This window comes from Pipra filicauda, unplaced genomic scaffold, assembly GCF_003945595.2.
Source record: "Pipra filicauda isolate LSUMZ 115617 unplaced genomic scaffold, ASM394559v2 scaffold237_size1200389_pilon, whole genome shotgun sequence".
Classification (NCBI taxonomy): domain Eukaryota; kingdom Metazoa; phylum Chordata; class Aves; order Passeriformes; family Pipridae; genus Pipra; species Pipra filicauda.
In genome coordinates this window covers 470,886-490,792 of record NW_024104351.1, presented here as the reverse complement: position 1 = coordinate 490,792, position 19,907 = coordinate 470,886, and the positions used below count along the sequence as shown (strand labels likewise).

General features: G+C 35.0%; 1 protein-coding gene across 1 annotated transcript in view; it reads right to left on the bottom strand.

Moving 5' to 3' along the window:
* Positions 1–19,907, bottom strand: part of LOC113992955 (translation initiation factor IF-2-like) — a 28,249-nt gene that overhangs the window by 3,067 nt on the left and 5,275 nt on the right. Inside the window, exons 3-4 of the mRNA XM_027730704.2 lie at positions 18,517–18,735; positions 8,669–8,760 (exon numbers count right to left, since the gene is read on the bottom strand). Coding sequence (XP_027586505.1) covers positions 18,704–18,735 — 32 coding nt within the window. The 3' untranslated portion in view covers positions 8,669–8,760; positions 18,517–18,703. The remainder of the gene's footprint in view (positions 1–8,668; positions 8,761–18,516; positions 18,736–19,907) is intronic.

Here is a 19,907-nt window from a genome sequence, read left to right as displayed (position 1 = left end):
AAAGTTTAAAAAATATTAGTAAATGGAGCATGAACAGGTCTCATTTCAGAAAAGGAAAATATTTTCATGGGGGAATATCTGGAACATATGCTATTTTGATTTACTTTTTATTGATTTGAACTCAATAAACTATTCTCTCAGAAGGATACTCTTCTGTTCCACTTACTGCCCAGAAATTTAGTTCTGAGTTCATAACAGTTCAGTAACTTCTTGGAAGAGAGAAACATCAACACTCCAGTGTTGATGTCATATGTATATACTGACACTGTACCAATAGTATCACAGAAAAAGTTACATGCCGTAATAACCACAACACAGAGAAGTCCAGAAAAGAACAATATTAAATATGGCAGGTTTCTACTGACAAAATTCACAACCAAATTTGCTGTGGAAGGCATTTTGTCTCATTAGAAAGTAAAAATGCAAGACATTTGTTAAGATGAAAGATAATATTTCTAACGTAATAAAACACAAATATAATAGTTGCCATAAAAAGAGGGACAGTCCCAAGAGTGAAATTACTATATATTTCATATTTCTAATTCTAACACAAACATAACTTCTGTAAACTACAAATCACTATACATTTTCCACAGTTCACGCTAGATAGAGATAATAATAATGGCTTAATATAAAATGAGTTTTACATTCACTGCTTATGAATAAAAAGGATAATGTTCACTAAATCTACTGAATAGTCTTCTATATCAAAATCTGCACTTAGTCCTGATACTTTTGTTTTTCTCCTTTAACATAAGACTGTGCTTTCACTGGACCTGATCAAACTCCTGCATTTTTAAGTTGAAATTATCCTACTAAAAGTAGAAGGTTCATGTTTGCAACCTTACTGCCTTGTGCACAAATATACAATAAAACATATATTTATGTACCTCATTTAACATCAACTTCAATGCTAAGCTAAAAATGGCAAGAAGTAAAAACTTGTGATAAGGGCACATGGAAAAAAATGCTTTTCTGTCCAAATGTTGTGAGTTGATATTTATAACTGGCAATTAGCTGAAAGTGAAATACCTCACAGTGTTTTTATCAGGAATATGCAAACTGTTAATACAAAAATGTTTCAGACTATTAAGCATGCGAAAGTCAACAACAATTTTATTAATTCATCCCAGAGAATGACAGAAAGGTTATGCAATGTCTGAAGGACAAATCTGATGTGCTTAAAATGGGTTAGTAGCGTCAAGAACAAACTGTGCTATAAATTGATTTCTCAGGTAACAATAAAACTGGAAATACTACAACCTTAAACTCATAAGATCATGTAGCAAAATCCTATGCACATATGCAGTGCGATATTTTCGCTACAATCTTCACAACTAAATCTTTTCACTCAGATTTAAGCACTCTGATTTTTTCAAAAGTAGGAAACTGAAAAACTCTTTCATTAACTCATGACCTGTTAGACATTATTACTACTTCATGTCTTCCCATTCCATGCAAATCATCATATTCTACTGAAAATGTCTTTTCCCTTGTAATTATTAACATCTCTTGAAGCAATAGAAGCTTTGAAATAAGCATACATTGTGGAGAGGTAAGCAGTGGATACAATACGCAAACTCTCTTCTCTCCATTGCTAGTGTAAATGAGTTCTAGAAGTAGTTTTGCAGCCCCTACTGACTTTTTTTCCAGGCTTTTAATGTATAAACTGCTAACTAGTTGATTTCTTGTCTGTTAAAGGTTTGTATAATAAAATAATGCTCAACAGTTGGTGACAAGTTAGCCATCTGAGAAGTAAAGTGAAAACTGATCAACCTTTCATCATTGTAGAGGATTTCTTCATGATAGTGTTGGAGACCAAAGAGGAGACAGAAATATATATGGCAGAAATACCAGTAGCACATTACTGTAGGTGAGTTGGACATGTCAAACCACCTTTGGAATTGATAGATGGAACTAGACACCTCAAGGGTAATTCATTGGAACAATTTTGGATTACTAAGTTAAGGTAAGCTGAAACTTTTCTGTAGTGTCTATTTTCCTCTGTTGATTAGACAGCTGGATAGCTAAGACTATAGTGCCTACTTTTCAAACACTTAATTTAGGAAAAACCACATAAAATCCTAAAAAGGGTCATGGAATAGACTAAATTATTTGTCCTTTTGATAAAGAAATGTGACAAGCACATGGTCTAGAAATTATATATCTGAAGGGAAATAATTGGAATTTGAAACACCAAAAATCTTTATTTTATTTTTCACTTATCCTAAGTAATTTTTTACCTCACCATTCTCCATGTTTTTTACAGATTTGGAGGATTTTATGTGTTTGCATTTTCAGAAATTAATGAAATATTTACTATTTGCAAATACCACTTTTACAAATTGGGATATTTATATTTTCTTCTTTGCTCTACTCAAACTGAGATTGTCAGAGAATTAACGAAAAAGCCTCCCAAGATCTGTTTTCAAGTGGAAACAGTTACACTGATGCATGTCACTGTATCTATAGCTTAGACTGGTTTTCTTTCTACGTGCATTTATGTGCAACTATCAGTGTCGAGTTTGATCTGTAGTTTTTTACATTCATTCACCTACGTCATTCTGCAGGTGCTCAGAATAAGCTTCAGAGGCATTTTGTCTGAGTTTTTTTCTCTTTACATGATGTTCCTCTGAGTTTTTAGAGTGTAGAAATAATTCACAAACAGAAAGAAAAAAATGGTTATGGAATTGCTTATTCAAATTCAGCACTATGGAAACAATTAGTTCATAGATTTGTCTAGCCAAGGACCCATTCCTTGGTATTTTTATTTCTTTAATTATCCATCTGGTATAATAATTTATATTATTACAAGCTCCATTACCATGCTAAAAATTTACTAACAAAAAGCTGTGTCATAAAATATACTGCTTAGTATGAAGCTTTGCATTCACCACTTTTATAATACATAATTTATAATATATTGCTAATAGATATTGTTAACTTGTTAATCAGAAAAACTAGGCCTTTTTTTATAAATTACTGTTTCTGTAGTTTTCAAAATTTATTTCATAAATGTCGGTTCATTTGTTACTGAACCTGTACATTTTTTCCTTTAAGATGAAATTCAAATTTAAATTAAAAAATAATGAGATTCTAGAAGATAGTGGTAAATTTATTATCCAAGAGGAGAAAGATAAAGACTATTTGTAGAATGTAGTTTTCTTACCCGGGAAACAAATAAAAGCTTTGCCTTAAACTTCTGAAGAGGGCCACTACTTTTTTTACTGAGAGTCATCCATTCAAATGTTCTCCTTGGGTATGACCATAAACAACCCTGTGATGTGTCATAGATAGTTCAGGTGATATATTAGCTATCAAATGAATGCTGTGGGTATACACATCAATAGGAAAAATGACAGTAATTTACCACAATTACTTGCAAATTCAGAATGAGACACATCATCAAGGAAAATATCTGCAGTCAGATGTTCATTCCCAGTTACTTGGAAATGTGGCACTACTTAAATAAAACTCTGGGACAAATTCAGCTACAGTATAACTAGTCCACAGCATAATTAGTTTTGTTTACACAATTACACAAAATAACAATTTATCTTCATTAATGTTTCTCAAAAATGGGATTTCTGCTCTTAAATGCAGAATGAGACCAGTGTTTTAATTTCTGCTTTGAATCAGACAGAGCCAGAATGTGGCTCTCTGCCGCTCAGAGAAACATCTCTCTGATGTTCAGCTGTTTCTTTCCTTTTTATTAATCTGTTTTTTCTCTCTCCTCTAAAAAATGATTCACACTTCTGACAAAAGATTCATAGTCTCACCAACACCTTGAATATATCTGTTGTGGGAAGAGTATTCTTTTCTTGATGAAGAGGATTAATGCAAAGCAAATGTCAGCACCAAGTCTTACAGCAATCCCTTCCAGTCCTTGTGAGTGCATTTTGGCCTTCTTGCTTCACTCGCAAGGATATCTGTATATTTCATCTGAACATCCTCCCTCTCTTTAAAGAGGCAAGGACAGAGGAAGGTTTTCCCAGTTTTAGTGGCAAATAATACCACCTGTGGAGAATGCCTGATTACAGTACAAACTAGTCTCTCTTGCTATCTGAAAATATCACATAAGCCCAGCAAAAAGAGAAAAAAAAAAACCAAACCAATTTTGGCAGCAAGTTGTTTAATTTCAAGATGAATTTCTCTCATGTAAGAGTAAAAAGGTGGTTCTATAGTCACGTAGGGCCAATATTTGTCCCTGTTGAATGAAGTGGAGAACTGCACAAGGGTGAGGAAATTAATATATATTATGTTTCCTCAGGATTTAGGGTCTCCAAGGCAGCAACTCACAAGACAGTAACACAAAATCCATGTTTTCAATAAATTACTTGACTGGGTGGCTAAGGTTGATCATCATCATCTTATCTGTGAATTTCAGAGATCTTCTTAAGCAAGACACTATAAAGTCAAGTTTACTGGGATTTGTGCTTGTAATTTGCTGTTGGAAGAAGAAGTACAGCATCTTTTCTCCTGCTCATGAAGGAGACCTGGATTTCTCAGGTTCATCAGTATATGACTGCAGTCCTTTGCGCTATATTTTGAAAGAGGTGTCCTTATGGTACAAAGCCTTTGTGATAGATTTGTTCTCAGATCTTCATCTTCAGATGGTACTGCAGAGCATAGAGCTGTCATTCAAGCTTTTCCCACTGTCATCTTTGCTAGTTAATAATGTAGTTAATTCAGTACCTCTGCATCTTTATATGGCTGTCAATGCACTAAAAAATAACAGGCTAGTGCTCCTGCCGGAAGTGAGAGAGTTATAGTGTGGGGATAGTCAAAGAAATAAAATGTGTTAAAATTATATCATATCCCTCCTTCCCACCTTGGGTTCTTGATTTCTCAGCAAACACTTCTCACAGATTTGCTTATCCCCTTGAAAAATTAGAAATAATATTTCTCAGAGTCACACCATAAAGCCATGTCCGTGAGATTTTAAAAACAGCGGGGTGATGATTTACTTTTCAATGACAAAAGGCTCGATCAGCACATCTTCACTTCAGGCCATTATTCTGTGAAGACCTCTCACACTAACTCTCCAAAATCGTACTGGAACTGAAAGGTAAAAGCACTGCGTGGAGAATGATCTGCCAGTTCAGCCCTTTACAGATCCACATTTCTACTGTAGTCAATGCACATGCTTGAGGGTGTAGTCTCTGCAATAAATTTGTCTTATTGAAATAAATAGTATAAACATGCAACTGATGATCACCTATAATGTTTTTAAAAGTGATTTAACATTCCTTTAAACAAATAACAAACAAAACCAACAGCATGGAGTGTTGTGAGGAAAATTATATGAAAAGAGATTTTTTTTCAAGAAGCAACAGCAGTGTTCTGCATTTTAATAACACTATTACGACTGAATTGTAATATAATTATAATTAAGTGCAATTAACACAATAGAATTATTTTATTTTTCTTTTGTGTCACATTATTTGTTTCATAAGCTTGCCAGCTGCAATGTATCTTTTCATTTTGGTTGCTGTTAATGAATTCACTACAACAATTTTCAAACAAAGATACACAAATTATAGTAACGTTAAGAATAAGAATAATTTGAAAATCTACAAAATCATCACTTAGAATAAAGTGATAATATAAAAATCCATAAAGGAGCAAGTATGTCATATTTCCAGTTTATATTTTGGATGGCCCTGCATAGTTCTTATTTTATTATACTTTATGGACATACTGTCTTAAGATGTTTCAAAGGTTTAATAATACTAATACTTAATAATACTAATAATTAAAAATAATAATTTTTAAGACTAATTGATTTGGATACCAGGGTTGGCCAAAGATGTATAATTTCCTTTTTAAAAATCAAGATGTCTTTCTGTTTTACTGACATATCTCCAGACTAATCTATTACTTGGATCTTCTATTTAAAACAAACAACTGAATAAAATGTGATACCATAGGAATGAAGTCAATAGTCCTTCCAAAGATCTATTGTGGGACTAGGATGAAGGTGTCATTGCAATCTCTTGTAGTTATGAAAGTCCTGTTTAAGACTCCTCTTTACCCATTTCCAAAGTTATGGTTTTATGACACATTCATAGTTCTTTCTTTATAACATATTCATAGTTCCTCTGTGATCTGGTTTCCTCTTTTACTTTCCATTTCTGCTCTGGTGTCCCTGTATCATTTCCCTTCTAACAAAATCCACTAAACATGTATGTAGCAGAGGGTAAAAGCAGAGTTTACGTCAGCTGTGAAGCGGAAAACCAAGAATTTTGTGCTACCTTTGTCCAATCCTTGTTATTGAAACCAGCCTGATGCCTGATGTTATCTACTTCTGTCTCCTTGTCTACTCATGTTCAAACATTTTTTAGATTAGGGGAAAATGACCCCAGCAGTAAAACCTTATCTCATTTGTCTATGTCTACAGTGCCAAGTAAAATAGGACTAGAGAGCAAGCTCAAATCCTGAACTCAACTATTCATACTGCTTAATAATTAACATACTCTCTGGCGTGGTTTTCACCTCTACCATCTAACACTCTCCTGGAAAATGCATGGCATTGCAAGAACCAAGAGCCACTCCCCCACCCAGAGCTTTCTCTACCCTGCTATCGCTTACTAACCTAATACCAACTCCAGCTGGAAAGCAAGTCTTGCACTTTGAATACACCCATAAGCCCTGTCTATGTCAACCCAGAACCTACAACAAATGCCCTCAGTAACGTGATCTGAAAACAACATTCTGGGCTGCAACATTCTTTCATTATTTCTAACACATTAACTGAAAAATAAAGAAAATTACAAGACATTACTGTATCTCTGGATCAAAGTAGACTCTCCCAGGCACAGTCCCAAGGCCAATAATATTATGTGGCTGTGGCCAGTCTGTGTCAGCTGAAGTGTGCTCCCTGTTTACAAGTACAGGTGTCACTGGTTGTTGCAGGGTGAAGATGCAGGTCAATGCTACTGGTGATACTGAAAGTCATTGAATATTTCAAGGTTTAGCAATTTATGGGTCACACATTCTGAGCATGGAAGAAAATAAAGAGTTTATAGGAAGGGTTTGACCAATCAGGGGTTTTTTGTTCGTTTGTTTGTTTTTTGTTTAGTTTGGGTTTTTGTTTTTTTGGTTTTTTGGGTTTTTTTCTTGGTTTGTTTTGGTTTTTTTTTGGGGGGGGGGCCTTTGTGTGTGTGGGGGGGGGTGGTTGGTTTTTATTTTTTTGTTCTACTCTAAAGAGACTGCATTGAAAATTTTGGACTCGTGCTAAATCATTTCCTCAGGATAAACATGTAAACAAACATGGTTCAACTTTTTTAAGGCACATCTGATGCTACCTACCCTTAGAATGTAGCTCACTATATAAATACGTTGCAGAGAATTACTTCTTTCCCTTCAACTCCAACAAGCTTAAATCCATAGTTTTCATATCTCAAGCAAATTTCCTCACAATAAGACTGTTGCTTAGGTTGGGGTTGACAGTGATACTCAAAGCACTCAGCTAGAAATATTAGTTTCAGATGGGCTCCATATTGGGTGAATAACGTTGTTATTACCATTATTATTTTGTTTCAATCCTAAGCTAACTTTAATGTACATAAATTATCTAGGGAGTGATGATTAAACCCATGTATATTGCCTTCCATCAGCATGCACCCTAGTAATCTCATCTCTTTTCCAAGCCGTGGTTTCTGAAGGAAGCAGTTGTAGCTTGCCATAGATTGAACACTCTGTTGACAGTTCCTGAGACCATCCAACAAGAAGTTACTAGATTGGATCCTTTGGGAAACAGTCTTTTGGTTTCTAAATCATAATGGAGTTCAGATTTAGAGCAGGCAATGCTTTTCAGGACAAAATAATTCTGCAATCGTATATGTTCCTACAAAGCTTTAGATAGACAAAGAGGGGCTAACTACATACAGACATCTCCAGGTTCAGAAGTAGCAGAAGAGTATATGCTTTCTGAGATATAGATATTTTGATCTGTTTCAGGTATGGAAAGAAGAGAACCAAAAATTTAATCTAAGTACATCATGGAAAATCACTTTTAAAGGTCTTAGTGAAAGACATCACTCCATCAAAATAATATAAAGGCTACTATCTGAATTAGAATAGCTGCAGGGAATAGGGAATTTAGTGCTGAAGGAGTTAATTAGATTCTCAGTTTGTGTAGGAAGTTGAAGGGAAAAAAAAGTGCTGGGAGAGAATTTGACTGGCCTCTGCAGATGCAGTAAAAGATTATCAACTTTGGAGGGAACAACTACTTGTTTTTGGCATAATTTTTATGATGTGCTTCAAAAACAATTCTGTGAATGACTCACCCCAAAACTATTGTTAAATCAGTGGTTGCCTACTGTTGTGAATGGTCTCAATCAAGAACCAGGGTAAACTCCATAAATTAATGAAAATGTTTATACTTCTTAGTGGATATATTTAACAACATAGTGCAGTGAAGGAAATACTTCACTCATAAATTTACATCATGAATTCTTTGAGTGAGTAAGTTTTATCCTTTCTTTAGTCAATACATAGCTAATATGTCATTAATTACAGGGAGTAACTTGAAGCTTTAAAAAAAAAGAAGTATCTTCAAAAAGGTAAGTCAGAGCTTAACTAAAAAACATTGTCAAAATAAGGCAAAGATATACATGCGAATAAGAAGAGTGAACAGAAACCTTGGATGTGGTTGATACTGTACCCCATTTCAGTAGAAAAAGATCATGACATCAGATAAGAGAAGCTCTAAAATGCATCCATTTGAAGTGAGGAACTTCGGGAGGAAAATATTTTCTGTGAAGAAAAGTTTATTTTAATATAGATGTCCAAATCTTAAAAAGTATTGTAACAACATAGTCAGCAATAGCAGAAGGTTGAATTTGATTGCCTTTGAAATCCTGTTTCTGAAATCTATAAAAAACAAACCTTGTATAACACTGTGCATGCACACTTCTCAAAAAAAAATTTAGGTTCTCAGCAAGACACTTCAATGACTTCCCTAGAAACTCTGAAACTGCATAATCAAGAATTATTTTAGTTTAAACAAATATAATTTACATCATTCATGTTTCTTCTTTCAAAAACCACCTTATATAACGCTATAAGTTAAAATGACCTAATTTTCTCTTACTAATTTGGATTTAATTCTATCTACAAACTTTTAAACTATCAGATTATGCAAACTCATGTATTCTTAATTTTCTGTATGTGTGTATGTGAAGGTGGGACAGAGAGAAAGAAGATTTTAAGGAGGTTCTAACATGGCATGAAATAGGATGGTTTGTAATTCTGATTGACGTACCTTTGTTCAACCTATAAAATACACTGAGATACATGACAAAGAAAACAAAAGCTGTCAAAAATAGTCAAGGAAGTCATTAAATGCCATAAGCAGAGGAATAGAGGGAGTGACTGCTGTGTTTGCAAATTGCCTTTGTTCATACAGTCATGTTCCAAATTTGCAACGCATCAGCAATTTAATTTTTTTCCTTAATCTTCATTTATGCTTTTCAATTCCTTAAGTCAAACAATTTTATTTTGTAACTCCAACTCTTGGTGCATTTGACAAACTAGATAGTTCTTCTCCCCTTTCCTGTAACTGCAATCATTTAGTATGATGCAAAACGAAATGTAGCCCCATATCAAACACCCGTATTGTGCTAAGTGTTCCTAATGGTATCTTTTAATTCTGCTCCATCTTCATTCATTGAATGACTGCAGCTAAGGCTGATGTCAGATGAGGAGAGATGAGTAGAGATGATGGTGATGTTGATGATGATTTGACAAAGCATGAATTTCTCCAAAAATGCATTTTCAGTCACTTCCAAATTATGTGAGCACAAGCCAAATGTGCTCATTACCAGAATTCTGAAAATTTCATTACATACATACAAACATAGAACTATCATTATGCCAGTTTAATCTAGTGCTCCTGACATCCATACAAAATTTGACAGTCAGTGATTAAATTCCCAGCTTTCTCCCAGATCCTAGGTTAGCATCCTAACATCAGAGTACAAAGAAGAAATGGGAGAGCATGTTTACCTTTTACTGTGCTGTTTTGTATTAGTGCTTTTAAATCCAGTGGTTCTTGAACAGTTTTCTGAACCCTGTACTATCAAGCTATTGCTCTCTCAGAGTCAGTGATGATGTCTTACATAAAGTGAAGTTTCCCCAACATATGGATATCCTATCTATAAATTTCCCAGTCTTCATTTGCTCCACATCCCACCTCTTATGGTGCTTGTCTGAACTCTTTCTGATTTTTCTCCTTCTGAATGAGGGTAGGAATCTGAAACAGTTTATTTCATAGGTTAAATTAATACTTTTTCCCAAGGCTATGGATATTCTGACAGTAACCCAGAGAAGATAAGACTTCTCTTACTTTTGTTAGAATTGGCCTCTTTTCAAAACCATTCACAGCTTGGAATTCAGGATTAAAGAAGTTTAGGAGTTAATTCCCCTAAGCTGAACTGAAAACTAAACCTAAGATGCACAGTGTAGGTGTTCTAAAACTCCAACAGAAAGAAATACGTGGCTTTCTCCAGCAGCTTTGTCTGGATCTGGTCCATTTTCTTCTTTTCTTATCTGTCTTCCAAGAAAATTGTTTATACAGGGTCACAAAATACTTTGATCTCAAACTAAAGAAAGAAACCCAGAAATTATTTCTATCACTTAATTTAGAAGGTAAATTGAAAAATCAATTCTTTGCACAGAAGAATTGAACATAGTCTCATTGACATAAATGCACTGAAGTACACAAGTGAATTGAAAGCTATATTCCTCTATTATTGCTGGGATTTGTCACAAGTAATTTTAGAATCATGTATTGATCTTTCATTATTAAGATTTAGAAAAGCACTCATTTGCTAATCTGAGCACTTCTGAGTTCATTCACAATAAAAATAATTACCATAATATCATCAAAACGAAATACTCAGAAAACCACCAATAAATTACCCCAAATATTATGCCAATATAAAGAGTTCCCCATTGGAACTTCTGTTTTGGTTTGGGTTCTTTTTGGATGGGGAGCCGTTTGGGGCTTTTTAAAACCTTTTTAAACCACTCTATCTTCACTCTTTTTGTTCAGGATAGTGACAGAAATGTATGACAAAAGTACTAAACAAACACAGTTCTTTAAGATGAAAAATTAACTGTATAGTCACATATGGATAACAAAACATGAGCGTTGGTTTATAAACAACAGTCTCATTGTGCTCACTGAAAACACGACTGTAATTTTTCCAACTTTCTCTTCTTCAAAAACTCTCACTGAGAGATGAATGGAAATTGAATTCATTATATATACATCCAATCTGCTCCCCTTTGAGTGTCATGCCTTATTTTATTTGATAATTCTAAATGATCACTACAAGATGACTGGTAGCTAGGATTTTGAATGAATATTACTTCTTTTACTGTATTTTTGTAACTACGGTTAGCTAAGTATTTGATGAGGGCTGTAAGAAACAGAGAATATAGCTCTCATATGGGGAAGAAAGAACTTACCAAACACAGTATTTCCTATCATAGCAGAAAATAGCTTAGCATTGAGTATTTCTATCTGTGCCAAGTTTGAACACACTTGGCAAAGAGATATTTCACACAGGAGAAAAATATCTTCTCCATGAATGTCATAGATCAGCTGCCAGCTACTGGCAGGTCCATGGTAGCTGCATTGATGGCCTGGGCTCATTAGCCATAGCTTTGGACTTGTCAGTAAATAACTCCCGTTTCTGCAGAGCTTTATGGGTATTCAAGCCGTCTGGAGGAAGATTCATTGTAACTTATACAAAATACGAGTTCAGCAAAATTGTCACATTTTTTCACTTCTATTGGATAATACATCCATATTACAGGATCGTTACAAAGTATACTTTTGAAATGGAGCACATTAGCAACTTTCAAATGGAGTACTTTAGCAACCTGTGGTTTAAGTATAGTGAGCAACTGACCAACAGAGTTTTAAGTCCTTATGTTGAGGTGCATATGTTGATGGGCAGGCAGAACCAGGTTGAAATGTCTCTTACTACATCTAAAATAAAATCAGTGAAGACATCACAATCCACATCTTCTCCGTGTTGAAGGTTGTAGGAGAAAGTCTGTTCACATGTGCAACTCAGTGGCTTCTTCAGCTTAAGTAATATTATGCTTACCTAGGGCAGAAGTATCAGCAAAAATTCTGTGATAAGTCATTGTATATAGGATACAAACAGAGAGGATATAATGAACTATTAAGCAGTCAAAAATCAGCTAAAGGCAGTATGATAAATTTGGTTTGAGTCCACTAACCATTTTTTCCATGAAAAAGGATGGCAATATGTAAACAAGGGGAAAGTTAGGAATTAAGTAATTTCGTTTACCTTTAGATTTTTAAACTGCAGCTGTTTATACTTGTACTAACACCTTGGCTTGTCTTTGTAGCCAATAGCAAGAAATGGTTACAGAACACAATTTCACTGACCCCTTTTAGAACATTTTGATGAAATTGTGTCCTTCAGATGCCTACTTCTAACCACTGAGAATAAGGGTAGCCTAGATGCTTAGGTCTGGTGTAGCTACCACATTGCAAAAGTTTCTTTTGGTGTGTTATATATCTCATGTAAAGTAACTGAAATTCAAAACATGACTGGCAAAGGCTCCTCCCTGCAATTGAACTCTTTAATGTGGAGTGTTTGGAATCTTGCTGACCTTCCTGCACACAGAGAACACTATAAGCCCTTTGGAAGGGACTGCTGTATTTCACTTTGTCTGTCACCAGAACTCATCACTGTTGGAAAGACAAAGGGTAGGAACAGTGGCTTGCAGTCATAGATAACAGGTCATCTTACCCATTCCTTTGCTCTCAGTCAAGAGCAGGTATAGCTTCTATCAGATACATCAAACCATATTTTTGCACAAAAGTTGTTAAATGATTTTATGAATTATTACTGAGGAAAAAAATTAACCATACTAGGAAACCTAACTCTGTGATATTCAGCTACCTCAGATTTTTGAATAGGTAGGCCCTTGAGAATAAAAATCCTGACAAAGCTGTATTTAAATGCTTTGACCATTCTAACTACAGTAATTGTAAAATGTTCCTACATTCCATTTTATGGCTGTGATGATTTTATATAAAACCTATATCCATTGTTCCACTGATTTGTATGGGACAGAAATATCTCTAGATCTAGCTAATCCACATATGCAGGCTAATGGGAGCTACAGGGTAAGTCTGCCCTTAATTCACTGACTTCCTTCAAAGATCCAGGTCTCTGTGCAGCCTATTAATCTACTAATGAGTCAAATCATTTCTGAACTATGCAGGCATCACTTCCACACTTGCCAGGATTTGTTTGCATCTTTCTGGTTTTTTTCAATGTCAAAGTGCTATCCAGAGCATCAAGCTAGTCTATTTTAAGAGGTGCTTTCACAGAAAAGATGCCCTTATCAGGAAAGATTTTTTTTGCTTAATAAGAAAAAATATACGCAGTATATAGTGCAGACAAGCTAAAATTTAATGAAAAAAAATCAATTGAAATAAAAAAAAAGAAGAGTTTGTTTCATACCTAGTACCACAGTTCTACAACAGATTTTCATGTTGGAAAATTGAAAAGGTTTAGAGGACTGGTTCTGACATCATCTACATCCATAGCTAATCCTGAGTACTTCCTACGGAGAATAATGGGGAGGGTTGCAGACACCTACAGGTTCTCTGCATATATCTTTCTGTACTGCATCTCTTTTCTTCCTTTTTGAGCTGTTTAATTGCTTGGTTTTCAATTGTCAGGCCTTTGCATCAGTCTGCAACTATTCCGTAAATCATTAATACATTTTATAAATAGAATAGGAAAAATAATCTTTTCATCCAGTGGAGATGCACACAGTTTATACATTATATCTGAAAAATGCACTTTCAGAGAGAAATGGGGCCTTCAAACTTTTTGTTTGTTCAAAGAACAATTAAAGTACACAAGACATTGTATACCATCATGAAGAGTGGGCTAGTTGGGATACTAGAAACAGTATATATGGGTTCAGAGATCATAATTACCAATCAAAGAAGGAAAATCTGGATTATCTTTGCATAGACTGAAATGTGCCTGTGAAGCCATGGCCTCTCTTTAATGACTCAGTATATGATGTATTGAGGGCAAAGATTGTTTATGATGTACCTAATGTAAACAATTTTTAGAATTAAATATGTCTCAAAAGCTAATATTTTTTAAATACTTTGGCTATGAGAAATTCTATTTGAAAACTTGCACAAGAAGCTTCAAGGACTTTGTTTCCAAGTAGGTGTTGTAATTCTTGTCCGAGTATGTAAGGATCTTATATAGCTTGTTGGTTCTATATTAGAGCAGCTAATATCTTAAGTCCTCCTCCTTTTGGCCTCATCTTCATCTGTTCAGGCACGCTGGCTGGCTGCCACTGCTCTGCAGCTGTCTAGGCTCTGTCTCTGTAGCTGGGTCAGTAGCCACCCTGTGTAACCTTAGTTCGACCATTCTTTCAATGGTGTCCTTTGCAATTGCTTTCTGATCTTATTTGATGGTTGGATTCAAACCTGTTCTGTGGTATATTAGCTGCTGATCTTCTTAACCCAGTGCTATGAGAAGCAAATATTTCTAGGATAAGGGATAGATGATTTCCTTTCCCCCGATAGATAGAATCACTATAAAAGAAACAAAAAACTATGTTTACAGCAAGCATTTTATTCACATGGAACAGGTAAATAAGACACTTGGACACCAAATTCAGAATAACCTTCTGCATCCACAAATGCAGTCTCCCATTATCCCAGGGTACCAATTCAAATAATCTTGTTAATATCTTAAATGTATTGAATAAGCCCAAGAGATCCAAGAACTGACATCATTACAGTGATTGCCATTTTCAGAAAAGGCATATGAAGATATCCAAGATTGCTGTTAATTGGCCAAATCTGTGTTACCAGCTTAGAGTACAGAGTTGTATGATGTGCATGAGTCACAGCAAATGACAATTTTACATAATCCTAATTTATCTTTGGGAGAAACTCAAGAAAATTCTTTTCACTATTTTTGTCAGGAATCTAATGATCACAGTACAGTATTTTTCCAGTTTCTGGGAATTTCATCCTGTAGAGAACTGCAAGACAGAAACTGACTACATTTCACATGATGCCATATTTTTTCTCTGTATTCAGATGGAGACTAGAGAACAACCCATCTCACTCTGAAACATATGCAAAGCAGTTTGTCAGCTGCCAAGGCACTGATAGGGTGCACAGATTGCACTGACTGTTGTCCAGAACAAGAGTTTATACACATAGCTAACACTTGAGCCCTTCCATATAGGTGTCTAAGGCATCTTAATCTCCACTAAAGCCTCAGCCTAGACCACAATAAATTTTAGCAGAATTCAAGCCATTTGACAAGAAGTGAATATTTCAATACCAAGTCAGTATTGGACTTGTTCATGCAAAGATATTACTGACAATGAGACAATGACTGGTAATAAAATGGAAATATGAAAAAAGAAATTATCATTACTGAATCTGTAGAAAAAAACCTCAACAGAAGCTCCATCAGGCCTAATTGTTACAGAATAAGAACGTCACCAAAAAGTAAGAAGACATATGTGAAGGTGTGCAAACACAAAGCTGTTATGCTATGTGTTTGTTGGGGAAAATAGGGTTTGGATTAGCAGTCTGAGACCTTCCTCCCCAAAAAGTTGACTTCTGCTTCCTCGTAATTCACTTCAGAACCACCCCCAAAACATAAACATTTCACTACAACTGAAATATTGTATAATACCTTTATCTTGCAAAACTACATTTTGGACCTCATCAGTAAAGAAAGTAAATACATGATATACAGATGATTTTTACAGTTCTGAAGCATGCAGAACACTAGTATTCCAACCATACTTTTATTTCTTAGGTTTTACCCACTTTGTGAAAATGTGACTATCCCAGAAGAGAGCTGCAAAGTAAACCATGATTTTAATAAGAAGACATAAAGGCGTGAAGTGAAAGCTCTTCATGTATGATTTTGATCATATAGTCCAGTATTTTCAACACAATGAATAACAAATTAAGTACTGAAGTTTAGTATATGCTCATGGTGTTCAAGATGTTCATTATATTCTGTAAACCAGCTGATGAGTTTGGCTTTCATGTTACCTTGAGTGCAGAATGTGATCCTATCTGAGAGTATACACGCTGCCATTTAATATTTCTGCAAACCCATCTACTCTTATTCAGACTATTATTGCTGCAGGATGAATCATATGTAGTTCCTTAGGCAGCCCTACTTTCATACAAGCAGTGGTTTAAGTGCATCCATGAGGAGTTCCTTAAGAGGGAAGCGTTTTTCTTTGCCCTGATGGTAAAGCAAATAGCTTAGGGAACAGTCAAGCATGATGTTTGTCTGAACAGTTAATCCAACTCATGTACCTACATAGAACAGACACCTTCATTTCCTGAGATTTAGAGCACTGAATAAATTTTTGAGCACAACCAGATAATGAAGGATGTCTCCTTTTACATACAGTTAGAGACCTTGACCAGAAAGAAATGCTAAGACCTTCCTCTGTTGAGACGTCCTATAGTAGTACCTAAATCTCAGAGAGTTACATAGCCTGAGCTGAACTATTTATTCTCCGCTTTTCCTGTTGAATCTGGATCCCAACACAGAAAAAGACTGAAATATTCCAAGGATTCATAAGAGAGAGAAAAAAGTAAAATAGATCTGCTTCTATCCTAGTTATAAGGATGCTTCCCTGAGAGTGATGCTTTCTTAGTTCTGGCTTTATATACTGTCCTAGGTATTATTTGGACTGTTTATAACAACATGTTGTCAACACCTTCTTAGATTATAATTATTGATATACTGGACTCTAATATAATAAATATTTAGGCAAATTCTGAAATTTTATCTAAAAAGCAATTTTTTTTGCTATTTCATTTCATCTTCTTTTAAAAGCAAATAAAAATATGTACATCAGAAAGCAAATTCTCCTGCTACCTAAGAAGTTTTGTAATATAATGAAGTTAGGCATGTCTTATAACACAATGGTAATTTACAGTTGTACAGTTGCATCGAAACTGAGAAACTGATAGACTGATAGACTGGCCTGAAGCCTATCACTAGGATTATAATGGAAAGATGAATTAGGGCTCAAAATAGCAAATGGTAATTTTAAACTTTTGATGCATTTTTAAGCTTTAAAACTTTGATCTTTTTTTGTTTTAGCAGTCACAGAATGAGATATGAAAAATATCCTCAACAATCACTACTTAGAAGCAGAATTTACAGAAGTACACAAGTAATTAACGTCCAGTATCATAGTAAAACAAATATTAAAACAATACATAAAAAATAAAAACATGTACATCCATTACTTTTTAAGAATTACATAGACTGCTCGAATGAATCATATTATTTCTGCAACCAGCAACATGGACACATGTAAATTTTGTTAATGGATTTTTTGAATCTAATATGTTGCTTTCTTAGCTAGTACTGTAACTGTAGCAACTAACACTCTAGAAATATTTGATGCATGTGTATTGCTTTATGCTCTTCCAGTGTAAATGCACAGAATTATTTATAATTCTTGTAGACAGATTTTTAAATGTGTCTTGCAGAAAAATTTTTAAAAAGCATCTTTTAAAGCAAAGAGCAGCAGAAGTCTTTCTTTGGTTGGTTGGTTGTTTTTTTGTTTTCTTGTTGTTCTGTTCACCTCCACAAGAATTAATATTACATTGTCATCAGCTATTTCCTGTGGTCCACCTGAGTTGTTTAACAAAATAAAGACATAGCAGCAGAACAATTCAAACACTTCTCTGGTGGAAAAATGCTACCTTCTTTTTGGCAATATGCCAAAGACTTCTTCTCTGTGCCTGCTCTCACAAAAATATCTCCCTGTGCCATCTCCCTACCACCAATATAGTTCTACAAGAACTCAGAACCCAGCAAGAAGAGTTACCAAATGGTACCAGTTTCCTTGCACGTTCATGCAAGATTTCACACTTTTCTGCAGACAGGAATTTGAGAATCATAAGAGTGACTTGAAGAGAAAGATTGCTTTTAAGACTTTTAAAATGGAGCGACTAAGATCAACACATTCTTTTAGTTGTAGACATGAGCCTTCCCCTCTATTCTCTGTGCTCGTGGCAGAGAAAACAGAACAGTTCCATTATCTTAATAAAAATAGAAATCACATGAAAAAGTAATCACTTGCCCCACAGAGGACTACGGTCAGTATGGCAGAAATACTATGTAATGGTTGCATGGCAGATAAAGCAGCATGGAGGGTAAGAAGGGGGTGGAACTACTTTTCTATTTTGGCAACTGTAATTTAGCAGAGGGCCATGGTGCTCCTAGGATTTTGGTCACCTGTCTTTCAGCAGTATGATCCTTCTTCATTCTAGTGCAATACTGATTTATATAACTGAATACACCAAACCACATTTCCAACAACTTGACTACTACTTCAGTCATGATAGGCATGAACTGCCACTGTATTTTCAGTAGTATTAGACACAACCTGATCTGGGAGTTGATTTCATCAGTGACCTACCTGAGTTGTTGGCTCCCTTCTAGAAGAGAGGCTTATTATCTCTCCCAGGTTTCCAGATTGGCTTTCAATTATCTATTTATCTTCTACACTTCTACTGACTACCTGCTTCAGCTGATAACTGCCAGCTGCCTCAAATTCTCTGTGAGGCTTGATAGAGATCTTTCACAGTCGAGTGAAAGTCCTGTAGTTACAATGTGCTGTGTTCTCTGTCACCATGAGCTGTAAAAGAGAAGAATTTTATTGGGCCTAGAATAGACATGGTTGATGGTTATAGAGAAAACTGACCTCAATAGAAAGACATACTTTGGCTATATATTGTCATTAGAATTCTACACTCTAATAGTTAAATGAATCTTATCACAAAACTTGACGTATATGTATTTCATTCACTAATAAGACTAGGATTAAATTTTATGGTAATGAGAGAGCTATTTGTGTGTATGAATGGGGGTGGAGCGAGACACAGGTTGATGACTATTAGTTGTTAATATAAAGCTCACAGAAGGTGGCCTATATGATTCACCAATATAATATTCATGATACTGTCCTGTGTATCAGACAGAAATGAAGAGAATGCGCGCCCCACCACCTGCTTATGGACATGAGAGAAGTTTGAGTTGGGTATATATGGAACCAAAACCAATCCAGAAAAAAACAGAACATAATCAGAATGTAATCCTCTGCAGGCCAGAACAACACACAACCATAAACATGCATCCTTTATATTCAAACTCTGTAACAAGAAAGACATAACCTGAGATGTAGCAGAGGAATCTAAGCTCAGTGGATGACCTGTAAAATTCTTGTTTCAACTAAAATGAGTGGCATGTGGGGAAAATGGACTATTCTAGTAGAGGACTTACCCAAACACTAAGTGGATAGACTTAGAGAAAATACCATCACATATTCAATGCTAGCAGCATTTTTTTTTCTCTAGTGAAAACTAACACTTACAAATCTTTTATGTTAATATCACTAAAAAGACCTCAAGCTGTTATCAACCAAAACAAGAGAGTGTTTAACATGCAACCTCACAGAAATCTATCACACTATTGAATGGACAAAATGAATAACTAGATGTGTGACTCTTTTCATAGACACACGTGTATATGATAAGTGGTTTAATTTCTTCTTTACAACTATTTCACTGAAAAATACATAATGCCACGCTCCCATACAGAGACTCATATACACAGGTACCAGCTCTGAACTTTTGGTAGCTTCCAGAAATTCACTCAGAAATGATTAATTGCTATCACTCAAACATTTTTAATTCTTACCCTAAGAGGGTAGCTATGAACATTTTTACTTTGAATAATGGGTTTCCTACAGCAAAGGTGCACCAACACTGGAAAGATGCAGAATGACAACAAGTTTTTTTCAGTCTGCAA